The sequence below is a fragment of the Malus domestica genome, chromosome 08, assembly GCF_042453785.1.
Source record: "Malus domestica chromosome 08, GDT2T_hap1".
Classification (NCBI taxonomy): Eukaryota; Viridiplantae; Streptophyta; class Magnoliopsida; order Rosales; family Rosaceae; genus Malus; species Malus domestica.
Genome location: NC_091668.1, coordinates 12893093 through 12904831, shown reverse-complemented (window position 1 = coordinate 12904831; position 11739 = coordinate 12893093). Strand labels below are relative to the sequence as shown.

Sequence of the window (11739 nt, the reverse complement as noted above, 5' to 3'; positions counted from 1 at the left end):
ATAAAAATGTAGAATTTGGGACGGGTTGTCACAGATTCCCTAACGGCGTTAAGGAATATTCCGTTAAGCCATTAAATATAGCTGACATCATTAGCATATTCCGTCAAAGTTGATGGAATATTCTCTTCCTTCAACCTTGGTTCGCAGGAGTCCGGCGCAGGTAACCTCTGCAATTACCGGATTCTAGAAAATTTTCAAACCTTAATTTCTCTTCCATTTCTCAACCAAATTCGATGAAAATTTCCCCAAAATGAAGCTTACAACGAGAAGAACACATTCTTAGCACTTTGGGGGACCTAAAAACAACGGAAACTCGCCGAAAAAACTCGAGAAAACCAGCCAAACCCTGCAACTATATAAACCCGAGTGTTCTTACATCAATATCACTCCAAAATCGATCCAACGTGCTAGAAAAGCAAAAATAATACCTTCTTAGGTCTCAAAACCACTTAGAACCTTCGCGATCACGCTGGAGAATTTCACACTTCTCGCTGGAGTTCGGATATCTCGAGTTCTACAAGTCCCTTCCTCAAACAAAAGGTACGACTCTGCTACTAAGCTTGCAAGGAGTTCAAAAACATCCTTATCTAGCTCGATCCATGAGTGATTAAGCTAGTTGGGAGGTTGACTGTACATATCGTACGTACAGAAAGAAAACGAGAGAGAAAGAAAGAGAGAGAGGTCTGAATGCGTGTGGAATGCACGTGAGAGTGTGTGGTCCAGATTTAGGCACCCAAATAATATCCTTAAGTCCTAATTGGCTACCAAGTCCAAAACCATGCAATCTCAGACACTCTCTAAATTCCTATTGGATCCAACAATATAGGAAATAACATTGTAGTCCATTTTTCTTATCCCAACAACAAAAATCACAACCCAACGCCCAAGGGTAAAACCGTCATTTCCACGCTATCGAGAATAAATAAGATACACATTCGGGACGGGCTGTCATAACTTTGGACTTTTTGTAAAAAGCATAAGCTTTTAGGTCAAAGTGTAATTACAAGAAAATATCAAAAGCTAATGTAATTGCAAGGAAGCCCCAAACGTGCCCTACTTTACTAGGGTGGCCGATTTTGGGATACAAAAAGTGTGAGTGACAATATTTGGCAAAAGCTCAAAATTCAAAAAGTGAAAGAAAAGTGAGAGGAAAGTGTGATGACAAAAAGTACCAATCTAATCACACAAACCAAGATAAACAAAGACTAAACAAAACAATAAGAAATTTTGTTTCAAACCCTAAACCAAAACTTTATTTCTTGTTATGAAGAACATCAATTAAAAGAAATCCAAAACTCTCTCAAACAAAAGGGGATAAAATTTTAGGTTTCTTAGAGATTTTTACTGTCACTTTAAATCTCATTTAACAAGACAAATAAGAACACAAAACCCCTCTCCTAAAATAGACAAGGCCGACCCACGCTCCCCGCCCCCTTCCCCCCCCCCCCCACCCCAAAATAATGGCTGCATATTTTAGTTCCAGCATTCATGCTCAAATGAACTACATCTACAACTTTTGAGATGATATATGTTCAAGTAAAATTTACATTAAATAAATTAAGAATAAAGCTTGTAATGGTTACAACATTTAAATCACAAATCATGAAATACCAAAAGGATTCACCAAATGCTAGACTTAGGCTCTTGATACCACTTGAATGAAAAAAATTTTCTAACTAAGAATGTTTGAGCATACAAACATATAATAACTCTTAAAGTAAGTATGCACTAAAAATGCATTTCTATAACCTATGAAATTCAAAACGTAGTGTTAGTGAACCAAGTTTCTTTACAAATTAAAAAGATGAGAGTTTAGAGCTTTCACACTCTTGAAACTCATCCTTGTGTTCACAAGGTTATCACCTAAGTATAGGGCCTTAAAGTTCTCTCCAAGCTCCTTGTATGCTTCCTTGTCTTTGATGTTCTCTCCTTGTATATTTGCTTATTATCTTCTCCTTTGCTCCTTGAGGATTTGAGAAAATGATCTCCTAAAGCTTGCAAGGTTCCAAGCCTCTACATCTCCAAACCAAGGATGAGAGGTGAAGAGGATATGGATTGCTTAGAAGAAGTTTGATGCTAGTAAACTTTTCTAGGAAGGCCAACCCCTTTAGAAAGAAAATAGAGAGAGAGAGAGAGAGGTTCACTTTTTTGCCTCAAAGAAACCCTAATGAGGTTAAAGCCACCATCACACTCTTTCTTAGTATGACCGGTTTTGGCTTTGTTTTTGGGTTGATTTCCATTTTGTTTTAATTGTCATACAACTAAAACTCAATGGGCCTTATGGACCAAAACTCATTTGAAACCCGAAACTAACATAAAGCCTAATACGAATCTATCGTATGATTAATTACATAATTAATTAATCTTGACTATACTCAATTAAACTATTAATTGCTTATCCATCTCATTGATATTTCTTCAAATTCATCCTTACTCGGAATACATTCCATTAGGTTCTAGTTACTGAGGTAGTGGGCGACTGTAACCTTAACAATCGATTTTGAATTGAGATTAACTTTCAATTATCCCATTTGTTGAAGACTAGTGGTCTCTAATCTTCATGGGTTCTTCAAACTATAAGTGACACCTAGCAATATGTCATGGCTACCCAAGCTAAGTATAAGTGGTTGGAGAACCTATTGAGTGACAAATATACTGCAATACAGTCCTTCTCTAATTCAATACTCTTGACTACATTGTTTAAGTGATAGTTTGTTGCATGTCTATTATCCAATGTGATACTTCTCTATGTGATGCTACTGATTGTGATTTGGAAAATGCTTCCCTAATCTCATTCATAAGTTGTGGCCAAAAACTTCTGAATCATATCTTAGAGTATTCTCCTTCCACCATGGAAGGTTAGAGATCTCTTGTTGTACATTTTCATGCTACATGGTTAGGTAGCTTAACCCCAACAATTTCGTGGACATCCTCAGTGGACCTTTAACATAGTCAAAGATAAATGGCTTAACTACTAGACAACTATGATGTCTCAGGTCAAAAGACTATCTTATATTATTGCAACTTTTGTTTTCTAACATGAAATGTATGTTAGAAATCTCTGTCGATCATGGATCAGTGTACTCAATACTCTTTTAAGTAGCTATATGTTTGTCTGAGTTTCTAACATTCAACTCCCACTTGAGTTAACATAACACATACTAATCTTAGTGGATTGTCAATGCCCCATCAATAATCTTATGGTTAGGAACATTTTAGGAATGAACATAAGAGAAAGGTCTCATTGATCTAACTTGCTTAGATCACTTCTATCTTAAATTAAATACATTTCTTGGATTGTGTTATTGATTAAACACATCATACAATATATAGAGATTCACATAAGCTATCAACTTTCATTAAACAAATAAGAGTTTAACATGATAAGTATTTCATAAGCTATTACATCAAATAAGTGGCATGAAGGGTATACGTCCAACAACATCATCCCACTCCATCGGTCCGACCCAGAGTAAGGTACTCATTATGTCACAATCATGATATATCTGGTGGCTAGCAAGTATCTCACAGTCACTCTACTGTTGAAGTCCTAACAAGGAAACACGGTCTCTCGTCCTATAGGTTCTCCAACCAGAGTGGGTATCGAGGATACTCTACATCATACTCAACAACCCCTACTTAGATGCCAATTCGTTCAATCAAATCCCAGTTGCAAAATCCCAATTTCATGGTTGATTTGTCAGACCGACGTGAATGACCCACGCTGCGCAGAGTATAGACTTTTCTAACCTATGCTGCACATAAGTTAGACTGTTACGAGCCAGGCTGTAGAGGAGTCTGAGTGGACTGGGACATTCTATTGACTCTAATTACTCTGATGACTTAGAGAGTTGGCAGAGCACTCATACCAACTCCTAAACACCTATAAATTGCCGTCTTGACTCATCTCAAATGGTTAGACAATTTGAACTATCTCAAAATGCTTAACATCCATTATACCTACTTTCACCATTCTCTAACCTTGATCGTCAAAGTACCTAACCAGGAACCATTATCCCCGGTGCTTGGTTTCACGATCTCTTCTGTCTTTATTTTTGCATGTGCGCTCTTCCACCATGAGCAGAATTGGGACTAACAATATTCTAAACCAAGATCAAGGAACATCAGGGTGTTTGAGATGATAGGAAGGGTTTTGTTGATGGAAGCTACAACCCTAAGCTTCTTGCAAGCCATTAGAAGTGTTGATTGAAACGTTGATCTTGATCAATGTTTTCCAGATTTGATCCATGGTGGGGACATCTTCTTCACCAGAAGTATCATTATGTTCTGAGTCAACAGAGATGCAAGGATTTTTCTTTGAAATAACATTGTGGGTAGAGTAATTTAGTTAAAAGGTTCTTGAGTTCAGCTCTCAATGAAAGCACCAATTGTTGGAGCCAAATTCGCGCACCTCTATATGTAGGGGAGATGAAAAAACTTGTGTAGCCTACAAGACAGTAAACAACCGTAAGCAAAGGAACAACAGGTGCATGCCAGAGGCTCTTTAACAGTCAAGTTAGTAAACAATATTATGAGACTCAATTATAGGCAAGAGAATAAGTGTGCGATAATTGCTTTACCAGAAATGAACCTAGAATGATGTATTTATACTAGTCAAGATGAGTTCTTTTAGGATATGAATTCCATATTAAACCGGGAGAACCCTTAAGGATATCTTGGAGTAGATATTGCATTCTCTTAGGAGTTGGATTACTTATGGTGCACGCCAATCCTTAGATCGTAGGGATTTCAAGAATATAGGAAACCTGGTCGATGCGGAAGCTATTGAGTCCATGACCAAACTTCTAAGGTATTCAGATTTGGATCCGCCTTACTACGGTCCTGGAAAATCATGGTCCCACATATATGATGGGATATATATATATATATATACACACACACAATTATATGTGAAAATACTTGAGGTTGTTCATGGAGTATGAGAACTTTAGTGTTGCATTATTTTAAGGTAAAGTGCACACAAAGACAATAAGACAGAAATGTCATTAGGGATCACGTGATAAATTACATTTTATGAAACATATAATAAACACGTAAAAGGATGGATGAAATCATCAAATATCCTTTTTTCTACCATGAATGATATTGGACGTTATGATTAAAGAGAAAAGAGTGACGGACCCCACATTTCAATCTTAGTGTGTTACAATATCATATGCGTTCGCTTTATGTCTAATTCTTTGATTACTTAAAAAATATATTATGATTATTATCTTCTATTATTATTATATTATCTTATACTAATTAAACTTAAAAATTGGTCTAAGATTCAAGGGGGAGTGGTTGAGGAGAGTGAGGACAGGGCACGAATTTCCAAGGTTTGGCCTCTGCAATAGAGTAAATAACATATCCACGCAGCTGCAACAATGTGGAAGTTAAAGGAAAGGGAGGACACAAATAAACGGAGAACAAGTCTAAACAACAATAAAATGGAAGCTTATAAAATGTGTAAGAAAATGATATTTATAATGTCCTTGTACTTGGATCTTCAAAAAATAATATTGCATGAATTATATATCTCATTAGCTACGGAGTATATTCTTCTCATGTCGTTGAAGTGTTAAATCGGTATCCATCACAATGTTGAAGAGTGATTCGACCGTCCGGTAAAACGTAATTTATGAAGGTCTCTGCATCTCAAATCTTCCTTCGCATTGCTTAATTTAATTTAAGACTTAATTTTAGCTACGTTTTTAAAATTGGATTTTAATTTTACTTTGATTTATGTAACTCAAAAATCTTCATTTTACTCCCTGAAACTCAAAATTCGCTCTCCTTTACTACCTAGAACTCGATTTTGATCTCATTTTCCCCCTAAAACTTAAAAGTCATCGTTTTAGTCTATAAAACTCAAAATTCGCTTCACATTTGTCTTAGGTCTGTTAATTCCGCTAGGTGGGTTTAATTTGGTGTATCGAGCTAATCAATTTATTTTTATTTTTTTTCATCTCTGCAACTCAAACACAACTACCCAAAAAAAATCCACTTCATAATTTCTTGTAAAAAATCCACTTTATAATCAAATACATTGGCACATTTAACATAGTCTTATTGGGCAGTGGATCCTACATATGATCTACTGAATGACTTTTGAGTTTCAGGAAGAAGAGAGAATACACAAGTTAAAGTGGAACGAATTTTGAGTTTCAGTGAGTAAAGTTATAACTTTTAGGTTACAGATAAGACCAAAATCGAGTTTCAAGGGGCATAGTTAAAATTAGGGAGTTTTAACAAAAAACTCACGGTACTGTTCACCTTAACGAAAAACCACATTTTTACACTAAAAAGTCAATCCTGGTACTATTCACTTTATCCTTTATTTTTTCCTTATCGTTAAAACTCAAAGTTTTTAAGCAATTTTCATTAGTTTTCCTTTAAAAATAAGCTTTAATTTACTGTAGACTACCGCTCGAGTGACAAAAAAGAAAGGCCAATTGACCCCAATCACTTAAGATTAATCAGAAACTGCATACCTAAACAAGGTATCACATTTACATAACAACAACATAAGTATTTCATTGCATCATCGATCAACTAGTGAAGTTGTAATTTGGAATCGAAGCTATCCATGTAGCAAATATTCTACAGAGTTGCTTTTAGACAGATCTAACCTTGTCACACTAGAATTATCCTTCCATCCCAAAGACGTATCAGATGAGGATTCAATGCCACCATCCATATAAAATGCTGGTTGTGAAGGTACTGGAAGATCCAGAGAGTAGCTAGTAAGCATGAGAATAACTGTAGCCATGGTTGGCCTATCAGCTATATTTGGTTGCACACATAACAATCCTGTGTGGATGCATCTCATTATTTCTGGTATTGAACCACTCTTCGATATGGGACCTATTAAATTTGAAGCTGTGTTCTCCTTCCAACTTTTCCAGGCCTGCACAAGTTTGTGAATAGTTAGAAATTAACAAAGTCAGATAGGACCTTTCATTCGTTAGTTTAATCTGAATAAATTGCAGTGATATGTATAGCTCAACTCTTTGTGTTACTTACATAGCTTAGAAGGTCCTCCGCATTCCCACCAGGACAGAAATAACTATTTTTCTGTCCAGTAATTATCTCCAAAACTAACACACCGAAGCTGTACACATCGGACTTGACAGAAAAGTGTCCGCGCATTACATATTCAGGTGCCATATAACCACTGCATATCAACAAAAGCAAGTTTAACTTTTTTTATTATATTTGAAACTTGTCATGGTCATGCCCAAATTATATTGTTGTGTGTTCTTAATTTACTTGAATTGTTAAAGGACATGAGCTTTGAGATTATAAGCCATACAAGATCTGCTAGTACTTACTACGTCCCTACAACTCGACTGGTATCACCTTGTGTTTGATCAAGATCAAACAGTCTTGCCATTCCAAAATCTGCAATTTTGGGTTGCATTTCTCTATCTAACAAAATGTTACTTGCTTTCATATCACGATGAATTATTCTAAGACGAGAATCTTCATGAAGGTAGAGGAGTCCTCGGCCAATGCCTAATATGATCTTGTAGCGACTGTCCCAGTCCAAATGTCTGCTCTTGACCGGATCTGCACATTCAAGCAAGAAGACTTTTGTAATGACTGTTAAGGACGTTTACAGCAGTGTAGGCATTTTGGAAAGCATGTACATAGAAGAATTTACCATACATTCCAAAATAAAACCAGAAATCCAAGTTCCCAACCCTACCAAATATGAAATGATCGAGGCTTGCATTAGGGACAAACTCATAGATAAGAAGCCTTTCGTTTCCTTCCAAGCAGAAACCAAGGAGCCTAACTAAATTGCGGTGTTGAAGTTTGGCCACTAACGTGACCTCATTTTTAAATTCTATATCTCCTTGTGAAGAATCTCTAGAAAGCCTTTTAACCGCTATATCTTCTTGGTTCAAAAGCCTACCCTGCATTCAACCACCATCTGAATGTTAACTTACTTCTCACAATAATCATTTAACTGACATGTTTAGTGATACGATTCATTACCCTGTAAACAGCACCAAATCCACCTCGTCCAAGCTTATTTTCTTCAGAAAAGTTATTTGTAGCCGTTCTTATGGAGCCAAAGTCAAACTGCAAGGCTTCTGTATTAAGAATTTCATCTCCTTCTTTGCATTAGAGAGAAGCAATATGAAACCAAAAACTAAATAAGGCCATTGCACGCATATTTAATTAAAAAGATACATATATGTTAATGTTTGAGTTTAAGTTCTTATATCAATAGTAGGTGTTCCATGAGGCCATTCTGTTTCATGGGAAGTAAAAACTAACTGATCTAAACTTACCTCCAAGTTTTTCCTTCATCTTCTTCACTCTCAGATAAATGCAGATCGACATAATTAGTACCAGGGAAACAACAACTGTGACAACCGTAATGATCACAGTCCGAGAAATTTCACTCTTCTTTCCTGCACAAATCAGAAATATAGCTTATCCGATCATATCGGATTATATATGGGCCTGAATTTTTAATTATCGAAATCCTTTCTATAACTAGGTATAACGAATGATAATTTATTGAACTTTGAGACCAAGTTACAAATTAATTTGTTTCTAGTTGGTTCTACAATCCGAAGGAAAGAATCAGACATATTACTCAGAATAAGGAGGGATAGAAAAATGATGCCAAGATGTCCAATTTGCATATCAAATAATTAAACCATTTTTTTCAAAGAGTAATGGGACTTGACATATGTAATACCTCCTGGAATCGCAGTATTGGCCGGTGGTGTTGCTAATGGTGGGGATGGTGGTGGTGTCTCATTTGTATCTCCAACAAAGGGGAAAAGTTCATATCTTAAGCTACAACTTGGGGTCACAACTCTCACACCAAGTGATCCATTACAACATGATCCAAGACCTCCAGAAGCATACTCTAAGCAATCAATACAACTTTGCTCAGACAAATCTGGGGTGCACTGAGCAAGACCATATATTGTTATATTAGAACTTGGAATGGTTGCCTTTCCTGATGCAACCTTCCGAAGATCACCACCAGTTGCTGCTTTGCCTCCTAGTCCATTAAATAAGCGAGAGAGCTCTTGATTGAATGCATCAAAGCCCGTGGATACATTGTATACATTGAAAGCGTTGTAAGCCGGATCAGTTTCCATTATGCCATATATGGAGCGGTTTGAGTAGCGTAACATACAATTGGGTAACCATCCAATTGCCTCCCTCTGCTTAGGACAATTCTTCGTGAGACCGTTTGCAGTGTCAGAAAGGCAGGTACCGCAAGCTTCCTTTGTAATATCTCCTCGACAGAGCCCGATTGCATAAACTCTGTCGTTGTTTTCGCCAAGGGAGGAATTGTAAAAGCCGTAGCCGTTGTTGGCATCGAATAAGTTGGAGAGGAGGCTATTGAGGTTTGTTTGATAGATGCTGCCAGTGGTGTAGTTGCCCTTGCCGTTAAAACAGTAGGCTGCTGGAATTTCATGAGGCCCAAGCTGGGCTTGGGTGAAATTAACGTTGATGATGAGTAACAAAATTTGCATACAAATGGACGATAATCTGATTAATCTTGAGGAAACCATGGCAAGAATAATGTGATCGTCAACTGCATAAATGCTAATTAAAAGCCGATGGGAAGGATATTCTCTCGAGTTCTTGAGCATTTTAAGTAATTGAAATATTGATTGGAATGGGTGTGGTGTGACTTCTGATTAAGACAGGGCGATCATTTCAAGGTTTCACTCTAATGTGACTTCTAACTAAGACAACGTTGGCGGTCATTTTAAGGTTTAGCTCTGGTGTGGCTTCTGACTAAGACAATATTGGCGGTCATTTTGAGGTTTCGCTCACGCAGTTGAAACTAGGAGGAGGATTTATGTCCAATTAATCTCTATCTCCCTCCCTCGTCTTCTACTTGAACTATTATGATTAAATCACGTCATTATCTTAAATTATTTTTTTTACAAAGACAAAAGGACAAAAAACAAAGTTTGAAAAGAGGGAATGAAAGGGGATGGAAATAGGAGGGAAGAGAATCATACCTCTTAAAACAATCCAATCCAAGTTCTTAGAGTGTTGAAATTGTTGGTGTAGTCATTAGTATTAAAACGCAGCTTCAGGCCTTTTGCGTAATAGTGAAGAACTAGAAAATGATGTTCATGCGTTGTCAAGGGATTAAAAATTATATGAAAGATTGTGTGATTGAAGATTATTACTATTTACATCAAAACATTAGAAAAAATTTATATACCAAATATTTAATCGATAAAAGTCCACATAGAAAAAATGTAAGTTTTTTTTTTCTATTTACATGCATTATGTGTATATAAAACTAATTTACCATTCTTGTCTTAGCAGCAAAATTCCCATTCCATCAGGTTATCATTCCACTTCTTCATATCATCTGCCACAAAAGAAATTATATCAACATAGAAGTGATACTCCATCAATTGAAGTCCACATTGTAAAAAGCCTTGCCAGAAAAAAGGATAGAAAATTGAAAACGCAAAACTTGAAACAATTCATCAACCAAAGGTACAAAGCGGACTATGTGATTTTATCTGAAAACATCATATATTCACCATTTATTATCAAGCACAAATCCAGCAAGAGTTTACTTTGAAGTATACATACATAAGAATAAAGTTTAGTAGATTTATACAGTATAGATAAAGCTTTATAACATCCAATTCTTAAACTGATTAAAATTAAAAATTAGCTACGTATTGATAAAATATGAAAAAAAAAATGGTGATCATTTAAAAAATTAAGATTTATAACTCATTATTTCAACTAATTTTTTAAATATTTATGTTGATGTCACTTTTCTAGGTTAGCTATATTTGAGTCTTCAGGACCCAAATGCAACCGAGAAGAAATTAGCATGTATGGTCAGCAGGAAAATATAGAAACCTTGTCACATATACAAGGCATTGGTACTCACTATGTTCCCACCACTATTCTTGTATTGGTTTTCGCCTGATCCTTACCAAATATCTGAAGGAAATTTTGTGAAAAACATATTCATTTAAGCAACATCTATAGCATGCAATTAACAATTAAAGGTGGAATCATGCTTGTATGCACTCAAAAACAAAACATTACCCATGAAATTCAAAGCCTAGTAGTTAGGTGCATCATGACTCAACTCAAGAACAAAGTGAGTTGAGAAATATTATACCTTTGTTGATTCCTCTTTGCATAAGCAAAGGCTAATCACCCAAGGAGAGGGCCTTCATTCCTTGCTTCTAAGATCTATCGATTTCTTGGAGGAGGATGGTAGAAAAGATTCTCCAAGTTCTCAAAATAGAGAACCTCTAATTTTTCCACACCAAGGAGAGACTTGAAGAAGAGAGGAGTGACCTTGGAGGATGAGAGATTGCTAGCTAATCTCCTCCAAGGGGGCCGGCCTCTTAGAGAGAAAGGGAGAGACATGTTCTCTCCAATTTTCTCCAAAAAAAACCCTAATGAAGAAATAACTATAAAGTCATATTTATACCTACCTTCATTGGAGTGGCAAACTTGTAATAAGTCCAAAACCCACTCCACTATCATTATGGCCAACCATAGGGTTTTATTGGGCCTTTGTGAATTATTAGTCATTAAGTTGTCATACAACTTAAGTCAATGGGCTTGACGTTCAAAGCCCATTGGACCTTGAGGCCCAAAACTAACCCGTGGTCTTTTAACGAACTTTATTCGTTTGATTAATTAACATATTAATTAATCCTTGCCATAAATAATTAAACCATTTAATTATCCTTACTCATC

At 36.1% G+C, this 11739-nt stretch overlaps 1 protein-coding gene across 1 annotated transcript; it reads right to left on the bottom strand.

Moving 5' to 3' along the window:
- Nucleotides 1-6440: 6440 nt before the first annotated feature.
- Nucleotides 6441-9582, bottom strand: LOC103413666 (cysteine-rich receptor-like protein kinase 29). The gene is made up of 7 exons (XM_070826280.1): nucleotides 8720-9582; nucleotides 8274-8426; nucleotides 8005-8123; nucleotides 7712-7922; nucleotides 7335-7572; nucleotides 7027-7177; nucleotides 6441-6910 (listed from the first exon to the last, which is right to left on the bottom strand). Exons 1-7 carry the CDS (start codon nucleotides 9549-9551, stop codon nucleotides 6584-6586), a joined length of 2031 nt encoding a protein of 676 aa, XP_070682381.1. The 5' UTR covers nucleotides 9552-9582; the 3' UTR covers nucleotides 6441-6583.
- Between the last annotated feature and the right edge of the window lie 2157 nt (nucleotides 9583-11739).

Bases quoted from the DNA above. Each gene is read 5' to 3' on its own strand.
- LOC103413666 (XM_070826280.1), bottom strand. From the start codon at position 9,551: ATGGTTTCCTCAAGATTAATCAGATTATCGTCCATTTGTATGCAAATT. The intron at 8,427-8,719 runs GTATTACATATG...TGATTTGTGCAG, and splicing joins CAATACTGCGATTCCAGGAG to GAAAGAAGAGTGAAATTTCT. The intron at 7,573-7,711 runs GTAGGGTTGGGA...TTGAATGTGCAG, and splicing joins CCTCGATCATTTCATATTTG to ATCCGGTCAAGAGCAGACAT.